The sequence below is a fragment of the Zonotrichia leucophrys genome, chromosome 1A (genome assembly GCF_028769735.1).
Source record: "Zonotrichia leucophrys gambelii isolate GWCS_2022_RI chromosome 1A, RI_Zleu_2.0, whole genome shotgun sequence".
Taxonomy (NCBI): Eukaryota; Metazoa; Chordata; class Aves; order Passeriformes; family Passerellidae; genus Zonotrichia; species Zonotrichia leucophrys.
Genome location: NC_088170.1, coordinates 57,732,052 through 57,747,784, shown reverse-complemented (window position 1 = coordinate 57,747,784; position 15,733 = coordinate 57,732,052). Strand labels below are relative to the sequence as shown.

Sequence of the window (15,733 nt, the reverse complement as noted above, 5' to 3'; positions counted from 1 at the left end):
TAAAAGCCAGTAGCACAGGAGGGGAAGGATACTTTTAAAAAAACCCCAAAGTCTCCAATCAAGCATTCAGCTCACTGTGTATGTTTAGTCTCCTTGCCTTTAGGTTTAAGCCCCAGTACCCTTTAGGTGCTGTCCCAGCTCAGGTGTTCAGTCACACCACACCACATGCGTGTTTCCCATGAGCAAATAGGCTCTCCTCTGAAGTAAGGGTTATCTGTTTTCACATGTTGGATGTCATCCTAAGCATGCAAGAAACAATATCTGACAGAACTTGTCCTCTTATGTGATCAGCTTGCACTGTTTTCAAACAGCTCCACTGAAACCAGAGTGAACACGAAGTTAGGGATATTTATTTTTCCCTCTTTCCTAACAGTTTGGCAGTAGACATGTTCTGGGAACAGGTTTCCTTGTAGTGCAGGTTGCAATGGTTCCGTTCCTGTCCTTGGTGGCAGGTGCCAGCTGGGGAGGGGATGCCAGGCCCTGAGCACTTTGAACAAGAAGCACCAACACAAGATGTTCTCTAAATATTTTCTCACAGTACTATTTTTAGTATTTGGTGAGGATGCAGTGGGATCACTGTGCTCACAGTGCCAGTGAATTACCACCATGACAGAATTTTTCTCTCCAGCCACAGATAAATCAGCAGTGGCCAGTTGAGTTGGGTTTGCACTGAGCTCTTGCCTCTCTTTTGGCTGCTGTTTCTTCTGTTCTTTGCCCTCCCTGTAACACTGAATGCACAACCCAATTTATCTATGGATCAATGGAGCCTTGGAGAGGTGAGGAATGACTGTGGGGACAATTCTTCTTACAGGTCACCTCCCATCTCTGGGGAAGGCTGCAGGAACACCACGCAGAGGGCAAACAGGGAAAGGGAAAAGGGCTCAAGACATGCACTGCAACAGAGCAGTGTGCAGCAGGAATGCAGCTGTGTCAATAATACCTACAGAGCCAGGATTTTGCATCATCCTGAAGGAAATAAATGCTACAAAAGCTGCACAGAAAAGCCCCTCCTTAAAAATTCAATGATGAGAAAGGAGGCTTACATTATTAACAAAGCACAGTTTTAATAGAAATGTTTAGGCTTACATTTCAAAATTACTTACAAATAAACTTAATCACAATGTATATACTCTTTTCTTTTAAAAAAACTCAACCATATTCATTCTAACATAATATATATTTTCTGAGTTATAAAATCCCATATAAATAGCAAATTCTTCGCAGTACACAGATTACAAGAATTCATAGAAACTGGGATGCATATCTGAAAAGAATCCTGAGTATGCATTCCACAACTGGCAGAGAACAGAACAATGTTAGAGTTGGACATAAGAAATGCTGTTGTCCCAGTATGTAATTTTCCAAAAAGAAACAAACAAACAAAAAACCCACAAAAAAAAAACAACAAACAAAAAACTGAGAACTTTTTGGTTGCTCAACCTTGTTCAGCTCCCTAGACTCAGGAATGGCTCTGGATGCTCCACTCCCTGAGGTTTTTGGGAGCACCCTGTGGATTCTTCTGGTATCAAAAAAAGAAAGTGTCTGTCTTCAGGAGGACAGAAATAAGGCACGTCCTTAGAGCAGGTCAGTGTGGGCTGTAAGCAGCAGCTTGCACTTACAGCCAGAAAGCAGCAAACAGTGACTCTTGAATGATGATGTGTAGAAACAAATTTGGAAGAGGCAGCCAGTTCTTACACTCCTCAAGGTTCCCCTGATTATCCCCCCAAACAACACAAATTCCAACAAGAATGAATAAGTGGAAACTTTGCATGTTAGAAAAATCAAAGCAAAAGTTCCCCTTTTTTTAGACTGAGGTAAGCAAACAAGCAAGTTGGACTGAGAGCAAGTCATAGCAGCATTTAGACCAGAGCAGTGACCCCGTGCTTTCTCTTCTCTCTTCCCAGAGAGCTGCCCAAGGGAGTTTTGTGCCTGGCAGGGTTCCCAGCCCAGAGCTGCGACTGCAGCGCTGCACGAGGGCACTGACGTGAGGAAGCCTCACCGTGTGTTTAATCTGGAGCTATTTTATTAGAGTAGCACAACTGGGTTTTTTCTGGTCATAATGGAAAAAAAAAAGTCATTTATTCATGAAAGAAACACAGACAATTCTGCCTGTTGTTTTTAAAGAGTAATGTAGTAATTACATATTCCTTTAAACACTGCTGTTAGATGATGTTTTTTCACAGAGTCACGAGCTCTGACATTACTAAACCATGAATCACAGGAGCAAACTCACACATGCAAAGTGCAGTAAGCACACAGAGGCTTAAATTTTGCTTCTTATTAGAGTGTCAACTCATAGAGATACTTAAGTAAATTAGAGCCACTTATAGTCTCCTGGCTTATCCCCAGATTAACTGGGATCAAAAACTGAATGAACAATGTTATACCTAAGTTGAGCCATAGTTGCAGAGAGCAGAACTTCACAGGTAAACAACAGATCCATGACAGCATTTTAGAATCAGAAATTCCCAACAGTTTTCTGTCCTTTCAAATATTAAAAATAACTTCTTTCTTCTTGGCATCCTATGAATACTCTCATGGTAATTTTCTTCCTGCTTTAGGTTAAAAATAACAGGAAGAAGAAGTTGTAAATATTGCACAGTATGTTAGGATGGAAGACTAGAAAAAAATGGCACTTGCAGGGTGACTTTTCAGTCCAAAGAAAAGCTCTTCATTTTTTCTGCTAATTCCTGTCTCATTTCTATGTGTTTTTTCAGGTTTTGCACTTCATGGGGCAGGTTAATGTCCCACACTGACACACAGGATTGTAACTCTGGAGAAAAGAAAAGAGAATTTGAAAACTGCAACAGAGATGAGTTACTGCATAATTAGAAATTATTGTGCTTATCTGCTTGTTCTCAATTACTCATAAATTTACCCAATGAAGCATGATCATTAAGACCCAGAAGACAAATTCCATGACACTTTGTGTGTGAGGTGATGCAGTTATGGGTTACAAGCTGTTTGTATTTGCACGATGATTTGCATTCCAGTTCCTAAATTTAGACTATACCATTTAAAAGTACTTGAAAAAAAACCATTTCTGGTGCCCATGGGCATTAAGGAACTGACCTGAGCTACAGCTAATGCCAATACTGAGGTGCTGCTAAAATTTCATCTCTCTTTCTAAGCAGATATACCCCAATGCCTATGAGACTCAAACCACATTCACTGTAAAATAAAAACTGATTTAATAAGCTAGTGAATATACTGAGAAAAGGTCACTTCCTCAGTCTCCATTCATGCAAACAACTCTTTGTTCATGAAAAATTCACACTGGTTTTAGTGGAATAGGGACAACTGAGAACACTTACATGAACTGAGGCTTACAAACTAAGGCCCCAAGGATTCTGGGGCCCCTGATTCTTCTCTGTAATTTAATGTCATTCTTAAATAAAATAAAAATGCTAACAAGCCAATAAATGTTCTTATGGTTCAGAAATTAGGGAATACCACAATGTAAACCCAATGCTCTAAAGTTTCAGTCATTTCAGTCAGCTCATCTGCACTTGCCTCCTTAACTTTATACTGTCATTGCCACATTTTTAGGGGTCACTGAAACTGGGATGAGATAAAGATGAAGAAGGGCATTGATCAGAGCATCAACTTTAACTGTTCTTAGAAAAATCTAAAGATGCAGCTCTTCTATCTTCCAGCACTTTGCTGTCCTAATTGTCAGGAAACTTTTACCGATGTCTGACCAAAAACTCCCTTGCTGTAACAGAAACCTGTTAGTGCTTATCCTACCCACAGGGAATATGGAGAAGTCTTTATTCTCTTGCTCTTCATTTACATATTTGAAGGCAATTATCATGTCCTCTCTAAGCTTTATTTATATTAACCAATTTAATTCCCTTCAACTTTTCCTCACAGGTTGCATTTGTCTCCTCTGGATTATTCCTCATAGTCCAGATCATTCAGCAACAAATGGTTAGGCTCCTCCAGCAGAGGCCATATTAGCACCCAGCAGAGTGTAAGATTTAGCTCATGCCTTATAGACACCACTTTCATGGTGTGAGAATGGTGTTTGCCTCATCTGCACCCACGTGACAGGGCTGATTCATGACCAGCCTCTGATCAATTCTGACCCATTTTCTGCAGCACTGCTGTTTAAGCTGATCATTTCCTCATGCTGGTGCAGCAGATTATTCCTAATTAAATAAAAGGTCTTGCATTTGTCCTTACAGAATTGTATCCTATTTCCTTCCAGACCATTAGTTCTATTTGTCAGGGTCACTTTGAGTTCTAATCCTGCCCTCTGGGGAGCTTGTCTTAGCTGTGAGCTGTCTGCAAAACTAAAAAGTACATTCACTATTCTTTCATTCACATCACTCATGAAAGCACTGGGGATTCCTGACCTAGCACAGACACCTCTGGAAATCCATTTGATACATGCTCCAATTAGACAATGACATTTACTCTCCAAATACAGCTTTGAAAAAAAATTGTATTAAATCCTTCAAACAGTGGCTTCCTCAGATCCTTTTTTGGAAGTTACTTTCAGTTTGTACGACCCCAGATATGCAAAATAAAACAAAAACTACTTAATAGTAGTGTTTCATAAAATTTTGTCAAATGATGATCAACTCTTAACTCTCAGTGAGTAGTCAAGCACAATAGTGTCTCCTCCACTAATAATACAAGTTAGTAAAACACAATGCAGATACCTTTGTGATATTTGTTGTCTTCGGTGTCACTTTTATAGCAATATCCCAAAACAAGGACCACATTCTTGAGACTCCCTTTTTCAAAGAAATAAAATGTCAAATCTTAATTTCAATGTGAATTTTGTAATTCAAGGACAGAAAGAGCAAATGGCATCTAGGCATAAGAGCTTAAGAGGACAGAAAGCAGAGTTCAATCAATCAGACCCTTTATTCAAAACCATTAACCATGAAAAACCCAGACACAAAGACAATATAGTTCCCATCTCCATTTAATGTCAGGGTTTATCAGGGTTCCAAGGCATAAGCACAGGATCAGCCCACCAGCCTGCTGAACAAGCCCAAGAACAAAGCACCCTATTATACAGCACAGGCAGAGGTGGCAGAGTCACAGCAAACATGTCACAGCAAAAGGACAGGCTGCAAGTGAAGTCCCAGTGCACAGCAAACGTACCAGTTCAGTTATGAAAAAAACCAAACCAACCAAATATGACAAAAAACTGAGTAAAAACTACGAACTAAAACTTATGATGGCATATGGGTGGGAAGTGGAAATAGGGGATAGATCATAAGAAGGTGCCTAACGAATAACACAAAAAAAAAGACCTGGAAGACAGGAGTGGTTGGATCACAAAAGGATAAACAGAATGTGCCAGTGTTTCAATATCAACTTCCTGCTTATTTCCAACAAGTCATGTCTATAAATGTCTTGCAAAGATAGACAGAAGCTGTCACATGTTCTCCTGCCACAGCAGCTCCCTGTTCCTACTGGCAGCACATGAGGGTGCAGAGCCCTTGGCTTTCAGCTGGTAGAGGAATCCAGGGCCCAGCCTGGGTCCCTGGAGAGGAGCAGGCCAGGGAAGGAGCAGCCCCCCTGTGCAGACACCCCAGTGCAGCTTCAAGCATGGAGCCTGACACTCCCAGGGCAAACAGGAGCAGGGGAGCAGTTCCTGGGGCATAGACTGGAGTTTGGCTTAGCTGTGAAAGCTGCAGTTGGGAAGTTTTCTAACACACCTGGGACCTCTGCAAGGTAGAGAGAGGTGTTTCCTGCCCCAAGGAGTTCAGCACTATATTCTCCTCTGAGAGTGATGTAAATCTGGTTATAGTTGATGAGGGATGGTAGGAACCATACTTATACTCCATGCTCAGATTTTCCATAAATTCAATTTTTTTCTATAGCCAGTCCTATCCATACTCCTTATGAAAGTGATTGGAACTAAAGTATAATGTTTCTTATTTAGACCTAGGTCCTGTCTTACCATATGGAAATCTAAATTTGCACTTGCAAAATAAACTACAGATTTACATGTAAATTATTCTCTATGATAAGTCTCATACCTATTGAACATCAATGTGTTAGGTGACAAGAGTTGGAAAACAACATTGTATTTCCATATTCATACATGAAGTACAGATAAAATTAATGTCTCAAAGTCTGGCAATCTTTTTCCTGAAATAGTTACCTCTGCTTGACATTACATGTTTTTACCTTAAATGAAACTATTTCACACAAATATTATAAAAAATATTTCTCTCTATCTTCTCTATTTCATATAAGCAATGTGGTACTGTTGAAAAACTGCTCAGCAGCCTCAGTGCCATTTTCAGGGATTCCAGCAGAAACCAAGTCCTTGAATTTAGGAAAAAAAACCCTAGCCCTTATAAATAATTGCTGCAAAAAGATGATCAAAAGAAAAAAATGCACATCAAATTGCATATATCAATCTTATTTTCTGTTCTTGAGATTTGTGCAAATGAAGCTAAACTCCTCAATATTAATTTTTCTATAAATAAAATGTTGATTAAAATTTAGACATGACTGAGCCTCAAGGCTTTTAAAATCACACTATTCTATATATTTTCCCAATCAATGGCAGCAGCAAGGCAAAAATGACTATGTTTTCATAGCAACTATTCTTTACAAAGTGCTGAAAATAAAATGTCCCTTTAAGATACTAACACTGTGGCCATCAGGCCTAGATGGAATGATAATGCTGTGCTGTAGCTGGCACCCTTACCAGCTGGGCTCTGACCAGACTGTAACATTTGCTGTTTCAGTCAAAGGAAAGCAGAGGAAGGTGAGGCATGTTTGACTCATACAGCATTGCCAGAACTATGACCTGACTGCAGTCTATGGATTCTTCTGGTGCCAGAAAGGAAGAAACAGCTTGCAGAATAAGTTCCTGATGGTAAGGAGAAAACATCCACAGCCTGCAACTGTGATATTTACTAGCAGCATTACAGTGTGCTGCTGAATTCACAACAGCTTCAGTGTTTGCTTGTTTGGTTTTTTTGGACAGCAAACACACTTTAAATAACACTGACAGGGAAACTCCAGAGCTTTTCCAAAACACAGTGGAAAGGGATAGGAATCCACATATTGTGCCACAAAGTACTTTTTGAACTATTTGTATTTTGACTGTATTCACCACAGCAGTACCACAAACTTGAGTTTATATGGCTTTTATTACTTTTGAGAAAGGTGCAGGACAGTGCACAGGTGAAAGAAGCTTCAACAGCCAAGGAGTGTCCCTTCCTCAGCTGCACTCCTGTGGCTGTTGGTGGTCACCACTGAAACCTCACTGAGAAAACTCCTGTCTGCCTACAGCAGCTCAAAACAACTGTCCCTGATGACAGCAGCAGCACATCTGTACAAGTGCACATCCCAAGTCCAGGTGTGTAGCACTTTACCAGCTCTGCTGTGATCTGCCTGTGACCCAGATCTAAAAGAACCATTCCTGAATGAGGATGGGAGAAGAAAACTAGCCAATAAGCAATGAAAGAAAAATTATTAAAATCCAGTGTAGTCCACAGAGAGAGAAGCCATAAGTGTAACACTTGAGATGGAGAAAGAACAAAGGCAGACACATGTAAGAGAAGACAGAGTGACCCGTGACAGGATGGTGAGAGCTGTGCTGAAGCAGAGCCCAGGGATGCAGGTAAGGTGGGGAGCTCATGTGCAGACCAGTGACCAGGGAAGAGCTGCTGATTTATGTGGGCTCAGGGATTCAGCCTGCTCAGTCTGCACCCTAGAGTCTGACACTGATGGGAGAGGACAGCCGTGGAGTAGCATGAATGAACAAATCCTGGATAATGCTAATCTGGTCCTGGAACACCACAACAAGCAGCACAGAGCAAACCTAAACTTAGCAGTGATTCCAAAGTACTCATCACTGGAAGGTTTTACTTACCCAGCTGAGCTGTTACCATGACTCGAACAGAATCACAGAACTTGTCTATAACTCGTACAGGACGACGCGTTGACAAGTCAAGCAGCAAGATGTGTCCTCCTCCTGTCCCTATCCACAGTGCAGTATTCTTCTGCAGACAAATGGTCTTCACTCTTCCTGAATAAGCCAGTTTGTGTTTTGATTCCTTATTTAATTTTTCCACTTTGTTCCTATAAGTATGGAAAGAATTTGCATTGGAATTTGGTGGCACCTATTCTGCACCTACTAAAATGACACTCTGAATACGAGATTTTAAGCAATCATTCACCAAGCCAAACACAAAATTCTCATGCAAACACACTGGGATGAAAACTACTGGACTCCAAAGAGCCATCTGGTCTGCTTCAGAAAACCTTTAAATAGAAGGCAGGAACACTTCTCAGTTCTCCCCCAGTCTGCAGGAGGTTAATGGCACAGCAAAGCCCACCTACACCTGCTCCTAACCTCACCATAAAAATAAATGGATGTGGCATGTTAAGGCAGAGCAACAATTTAAATGCAAATGAAAAAGTTGTCACAATTAATAAAAATCTATTTTCCTACTGAATTTGTGCACTGTAAAAACATTCTTGTTCAGGGGATGCAGGAAGTAGCTGGATTAGCCTTAGTACTGAAGGGCAGCAAAAGACTTTCTTCTTTCTTGAGCTAAATGAGCCTTCTTGACATCATAGAGAAATTGGGGAAATACAGTAAGGGTCTTTAAAAAGTGGGATTCTGCATGGAATATTCTGAAGTTCTGGGCCAAAAGACAGGATAGGAAATCCAACAAACTGGATAAATGCCTGACTTCTGGCAGGTTAGGGTACCATGCTAGAGAAGGCAATCTGATATACCCCTTCCTATCGACCAGGCCAAAAATCTGAAATAAACCACTTACTTCAGAAAATGTGCACAGTCAATTAATTCAGAAAGTTTTTCTGTTTTCTTGTCCCAGATTTCCACAAAATGGCTGTTTTTCTTTGCCAAGTAGATGGATTTGTCTATTGCTATTGAAATAATGTTTGCATCACTGTAAGCATTATGGCAGAACCTAGAAGAGAGAAGAACTCCAGTCAGATACACAGAACATACCTAGGAGAAAAACTTCACTACTTTGAGTGGGATTAGTTTCCCTCTGACTCTTGCAGAATCATTCAGCCTTAAAATCAAATTAGGCTAAGATACAACTGAAAGGCTTTGCTTTAATCTTCCTACAGTTCAACATAAATTCTCATAGCAACAGAGTTAGGCTGCTGACATCCTTGGAGGCACATTAATGCTCAAAGTCTATTAATAAATCTTTCTCATCAAACAGTTTTCCCTGCTCAGGAAAAATTCCCCTTAACTTCAGAGTAGGATTTGTCCACGTGAGAATTACATCAAACACTCCCAAACTCTCAGTCAATAATTTCTAAATAGTGAGAATTCAGCAATCAGACATGATTAAATATACATAGGGCAAGGATATGCACACATATACTGACAAACATGGAAGGACAAGTACTATGATAAATATGTATGTGTAATTCTAAATAAAGTAAACAGGGCCTGGACTAGGCCAACTGGAGATGAAAACTGTTCAGTTGCATAGATATTGACTTCATCAATCCTCTATGGACTAAAAATGTATTTCCTTGCTTAAAAGCAGCAACAAATACTTTCAACATTACTCACTGATACTCCATCTGCATTATGGAAAGAAAAGAAGAGAAACAAGCAAACTCAAAGAACGAGCTCTAGAACAAGACATTACATCAAAGTACTGTCAGAAACCTCCGATGAAAACAAATGAGACAAATAACATCACTTATAAAACTCAAGAACTTACAGTTGACTTGTCTTTGTTTCAATGAGCTTTTGAACAGAGAAGTCACTGGTTAAGGCAATGATTTTTGTTCCACAGCCTCCCCAGATTACATTTTTTTCAGAGAAGCATGAGGATTCATTTAAGCACATCAGGGGTGTGCTAACATTTCCTATAGTCAGTATCTTCAAAGGTGTAGCTCCCTTACACTGCAAAAAATTATATTCTGTATTAGAAGCAAAGAGGATGCAGACACTCAGAATGCTGTTAAAACAAGGCCACACAGCCTGCTGAATTAAATTTACTCATCCAGATTTTCTGATGGCCCAGAACATTTCCAGAACATTACTGACTGAAAAGCACCATATTCCCATTATGGATGTCCCATAGGAGACAGCCTGAGAGCAGAAACAGGCCAGAGCAGGGACTGACACTTTCTGCAGCCCCTGGCACAATTCAAGGACTGGCTGGAAAGATACATCTGTGTCTTCCAAGACATCTTACACTAGACCATATTCTAATTCTGAAATGCACTGCAACTCCATAACTGCTCTAAATGCTTGGTCAGGAACTAAACCTTCAGGTGCCAGATGATCTAAACAGCTCCCAGCATTTCTTCATCTGTTCTGTGAGCAGAACTCTGATCTACAGAAAATCTAAGCAATATTTTATTTTTGAACATAGCTGTTATACAAAAATTTACTAAATGAGAGGAAAAAGGAGCTATTACAGCAATAAATAAAGGAGGTCAAAACTGTTAGAATATTCTTAACAACAACCAGTAATGTCAGTCTCTAGATAGCTTGCCAGGCCTTTCAAAGGAATTTTCCACCTCTTAACTCCTTTGTTTATAGCAGTTATTGTAAAGAGTGAAGTTTCTCTCAGCAATAGAAAATTAATTTTAGTTTTAGAGAAGCAATTAATTTTAGTTTTAGAGAAGCAGTTAAAAATAAGTGGCATGAAACAAAGCTCTTGGTAGCTGCTTTAGACATCAATGACAACACTCTGCAGAAAAGACAGTGAAGTTGTCTACCTTTACTGCTCTGTCTTCAAAAACTGCCAGTTTGCCATCAGCTGTGCCTACCAAGAAGAAATTTTTCTGTTTGCTGAAATAAAATAAAACAATTAATTCTAGAAGTGCCTTAATCAGGTAAGAAAAATTAAAATGAGAAGTCTCTAGCATTTCAAGTATTCAATTAAACACTAAAAGCAAACACAACCTCTGTGATCATGAATGTAGTCCTGAGTTGCACTGGGTGCAAAATAAAGTGGAAACACAGGCAAAATAAGCAGTTGTCAGAACAAAAGTGCAGTGTGTGCAGATGTCATTTTCTGAACAACTCAGTTTAGCAGTGTTTTCAAAATGTAAGCCAAAACATTTAAAATTCATTTATACCTTTGCTTTGAAAGAGAATTACAGTACAAACAAGTGACAGAATCTGACATTTTCTGCAGACGATGCCTTCTTGTTTCATCTTCTGTGTTAACAGCCCACAGAGAACCAGACTGGGTTCCTGCTACAATCCAGTTTTCTTTCTCAGTAGGAAGAGTCACTAAGGCCAAACTTATAATTTTACTGTCTGCAATATCCTGAGTCAGAAAAGAAGAAGAAAAACAACTTGGTCATTATTTCAGTAATGGTAAATGCTAGAAATTTCTGGTGATAAAAATATAGCACAATCTTCTTGGACTCTGGACAGACCCATGGCCTAATTTCCCCTGTAAGAAATCTAATTCCCTATTAGCAGAATACATCATCAGCTGGGGCACCTATCTTCCAAGTGCTGGGAAGGACCTCTCAAACAGTACCCAGGAAAATCTCTCAGCTGAATGCTGACAAAAAAAGATACTCTTTTATTTATTTAGAATTGGAAAAATGGAACTTTTGCAGTACTAATTGCTAACAATGAAAATAGTGGCCTAATATTTCTTTTTCTCATTTTATTTTTAGAAAAACAACCCATATAATTTATACCAAAGCTAGCAATTCAGATGTATCATGGTCAACAGATGGCAGATGGAAATAGAACTGAAACAACTTTGATGATGAATCATGCTCAGTTCTGGCACACATGTTCATCACAGCACATCAGTCCTTGAGATGTACAAAATCAAATGAAAAGAACTGGAGGGCATCACCAAAGTGGCACAAGGACATGGCATTTGTGGGAAGTGAGAGGTTGTTAAGAGACAACCTGGATGGGAAAAAGGAGGTAGAGATATGAAGGTCTGCCTAACTATTAACTCCTTTCTGTAGTCTCCATGCTAGAAATAGTTTCCATCTCAGTAGAAGAAAGTAATCCAGCAGTAGAAAGACAGTATTCTGAGAAAGTTCAGGCTGGATAACAGGAAGAGAGTAAAAAGCAACTGCTCTTCTACCTCATTTCATGGATACAAAGATGACTCACTTATGAGCAATCTTTGTCCTCTCAAAGCTTAGCTTTCCAGAAGTAATATCCTGCTGTAAAAAAGCAATTAATTTTTCTGAAATATATCTGTCTGCCAGAAAAAACAGAATAAATGTCAACTTTCCCACATACCTCACAAGTATGTCCATCTGTGTTTAGGTTCACAAATGAAAGCTGTGCCTTTTCTGTGTTCCCATTTCCTATCCAGACTCCTGCCTTCTTGCAGCTTTGATTGGCTGCCACCATGCACTCTGCTGTAGATGTGCTAGGTATGGAGACATATCTCATCAAACAGATCAGCTCTGCAGAATTCAGGATCTCATAAACCTATAAAGAAAGGCACAGAACACCCATGGTGACAACAATGGCTTGTACAGCAATAAATAACAAGCAACAGATAACAGTATTTTTTAGATATGGACACAGTATCTCAGCAGGCCTGGTCATTTGTACTGGCACAGAACACTGTGTAACTGCACTGATATTACTTAACAAAGGCTTTTTGCATAGCTCCAGTAAAGTAATCAGAATTGTAAAAAAAATCAGAAGTAATCTGAATTGTATTTCACTCCAATTGCTACACAGCAACACAGGAAAATAGCAAGCTGGAACATGTGGTTAGTAGATTTCAATGGAACAGTTTATTCTGGAAGGCAATATTTCATGGCAGTTTCCATTCCAGAAAAGAACAACACAAAGAAACCTGTGCTTCTCATTAACTGAATGTCTGATTCCTTTTCAGAAACCACAACTTTATACTTGCCATCTATCATAAAAAAGCAAATAAACTAAGTAATACCTGGCAAGATGTTGGTCGTTCCTGAGGATTTTCCTTCAAACACTTTTTAATTAAGTTTTCAACTTCAGGCCACGGGGAACACCCATATTCTTTGACAGGATCTAGAATGGAAAATTACATAACTTATTAACCAGCATTTACCATAGTCCTAAGTAACCTTCTTATTTTTAGAATTCATCTAACTTCTTACTGAGCTGCTCTAAGAAATATCGCATTCTTAGGTAAAATGTCAGCATGAACAGCTTGGAATTGCTCATCTGCCATTATAGGCTAGAGCATAAATTGCTAGAACTAGACTCCTTTTAATTAATAGCAGTTAAAGGAAATGGATTTTGCTTTATCTTTTTCTTTGATGTCCCTGTGGCTGGGACTGAATCCCAGATATACATGGGCTGTGCTTCCATTAATGCTGACCATTCAAGGCTATGGGACTTCAGTCAACAGTCTTTCCAATTCCTGCAAACACTGTTTTCCACATTTATTCTTCTGAGTATATGGAATACAGATGAACTTCCAATACAAGATACAGCAAATAGATAAACAACTCCATATAGCATTTACAAGATATGGAAATTTAAATTCACACTTAGTGCTTGGAATATGTATCTTATGACTATAGCTGCTGAGCTCTCTGAGAATAAATCATTCATGATGGTGCATGTATTACTTTTCCTTTTAGTTTATCATAATCCACAGCAAATATTCCAGTCCTACCTCAGACAGAGGTAACATTAGTGACGAATACCTGCAAATGAACATATTCAGTGCAGCAAAAGACAGTCACTGTTTGCTTGTGAGATCAGCCAGCCCCTCTTTTGGTGGAAATACAGAAATTGTGAGCATAGGTGGAAGGAACCGTACTATCTCCAGAAACTAATACTTCAATTATTCCACAGGGCTTATAGTACAGTCAATACAGCTGCATTTAGGGGATACTTAGTCATCAGTTCCTGGGATATCCTCTTCAGGAAGGGGGCAGAAACTGTCTGAGCTTACAACTGAACTGTTTTCCTTAAGGAGCAGAAAATGCATGAACACTCTGCCTCTCATAATGGAGAAGCTATGCCAGACTGAGAGATGCAGTTCTTTCCTAAATGGAGCAAAACATTCCTTAAAGAATGTTTCATGAGTACACCCACTATTGTTGGGCAGTAAATAAGAACACCAGACATTCAGCTTGTAGTGCTATAAAAATTAAACAGCTCTCAACACTGGTAGAAGTTGCCCAAGTTATGTTGTCCAGATGATTACATCATGTCCAGCCTGACAGCCTGCTTAATCTTCCTTCCAGCAGCCAATAATTCCATATTGTAATGCAGAAGGGATATGAAGAATGTATTTTTCTAAGTCTCCTTCTATGATCTGTTAGATACAACATAACTCATAATATATGCTATTTCTGGAGGAGGCAGGACAAAAGCTAAAACTTTTAGAAACGAGGCATACCTGGTAATTTTCCTTGTATTGCTAATTCATCAAATTCATTTGGAAACTTCAAGCCTTCCATTATTCTACCTCCTCCTGTTAAAATGTCATAAAGCAGCAAGCCAAATGAATAAACATCAGCTTGCTGATTGTAAATAACATTTCCTCTGGCAACCTCTGGCGCTCGAAATCCTGCAAATAAATCATTCATTAACAAGTATGCTTCATGTCAAGATGAAGCCATCTTTGTACTTTAAAAAGTAAACAATTATTGATAAAAATGGCACAGGAAGTGCAAGGAAAAACAAACTATTTCTGGGCTGGCAACAGCTTGTATTTGGCAGATGTCCAAAAATATCAGCAGTAAGTATAAAAGAAGGGGACAGTACATCGGTTACAGAGCTCCTGCCCCTTTTAATGTAAAATAATTACTTTATCAATGAATGCTGAAAATCAAGGGCAAGTCTGCAGTCTTTATTGATGGACTAACATTTAACACTCAAAGTGACTCTCCCAAGCACAATTTAAAAGACCTAAAGGAACTTTTCAAAGTGATTGAGTTTTTCAGGGCTTTAGAATGGATGCTAATAGGTTCTCTCTAAAGTTGGGGAAGAGTGAAGATATTTATTGTCTTAAAAAAAATTAAGACTTACGTACACTTTACTGGAAATTAAAGCAAAAAAAATTAGCATAGTTATAATTTAGTATAATTTCAATATCACAATAACCATATTAAAATCAGACAACAAAAAATATGAATGCATGTAATTTAATTTCTTCTTTTTAAACCTTTAATATACTCCTTGATTCTGCCAAAAGGTGTTAAGACATGAACAGGAGGAATGGCGAAGAGGTATAAATCTGGCATCACAACTTGTAATATGATTAGGACTACTTCTTATGATTTTTGACTAGAATATAGATTTGAGTTACTTCTTACAGACTACATGAAAAATATATTAGCTATTTTTGGACATAATGGACTTTAAATCAAATCCTATTTCCATACCTGGTGTGCCTTCCGAGGTTTTTATTCCCATTCGGCAACAATACTGGGCAATGCCATAGTCAGCTATTTTTGCAATAACAGCTGAATTGGGATATAAGGTAAAGAGCAACACATTGTGAGGCTTTAAATCACGGTAGATGATCATTGCTGAATGCAGGTACCTAGTAATCAAAAAATATTTACTGAAAGCATTCACAAGTTAGGGATGCATCTGTACACACACACTGAGTGCATTATTCTTGTAACAGTAAATTGTGCTTTCAAACATGAAATACTGTGTTAAAAATGTCAAACATCACCAACAAGACACAGCCTTTCTGGATAATGATTTTATAATTGTTCTAAAATACAATTTACTATTTACTACTTTACTATTTACATTGCAGTATTTTAGTACCAAGTTTTATCTGAAGAG

At 38.8% G+C, this 15,733-nt stretch overlaps 1 protein-coding gene across 4 annotated transcripts in view; it reads right to left on the bottom strand.

Moving 5' to 3' along the window:
* Window positions 1-1,050: 1,050 nt before the first annotated feature.
* LRRK2 (leucine rich repeat kinase 2) overlaps window positions 1,051-15,733 on the bottom strand; it is a 62,099-nt gene continuing 47,416 nt past the window's right edge. For all 4 annotated transcript variants that reach the window (XM_064702821.1, XM_064702820.1, XM_064702819.1 and 1 more), the window contains 11 exons: window positions 15,319-15,479; window positions 14,331-14,501; window positions 12,885-12,985; window positions 12,218-12,412; window positions 11,074-11,267; window positions 10,711-10,783; window positions 9,702-9,886; window positions 8,772-8,924; window positions 7,856-8,064; window positions 4,668-4,742; window positions 1,051-2,773 (listed from right to left, as the gene is read on the bottom strand). In XM_064702821.1, coding sequence (XP_064558891.1) covers window positions 2,652-2,773; window positions 4,668-4,742; window positions 7,856-8,064; window positions 8,772-8,924; window positions 9,702-9,886; window positions 10,711-10,783; window positions 11,074-11,267; window positions 12,218-12,412; window positions 12,885-12,985; window positions 14,331-14,501; window positions 15,319-15,479 — 1,639 coding nt within the window. In that variant the 3' untranslated portion in view covers window positions 1,051-2,651. The remainder of the gene's footprint in view (window positions 2,774-4,667; window positions 4,743-7,855; window positions 8,065-8,771; window positions 8,925-9,701; window positions 9,887-10,710; window positions 10,784-11,073; window positions 11,268-12,217; window positions 12,413-12,884; window positions 12,986-14,330; window positions 14,502-15,318; window positions 15,480-15,733) is intronic.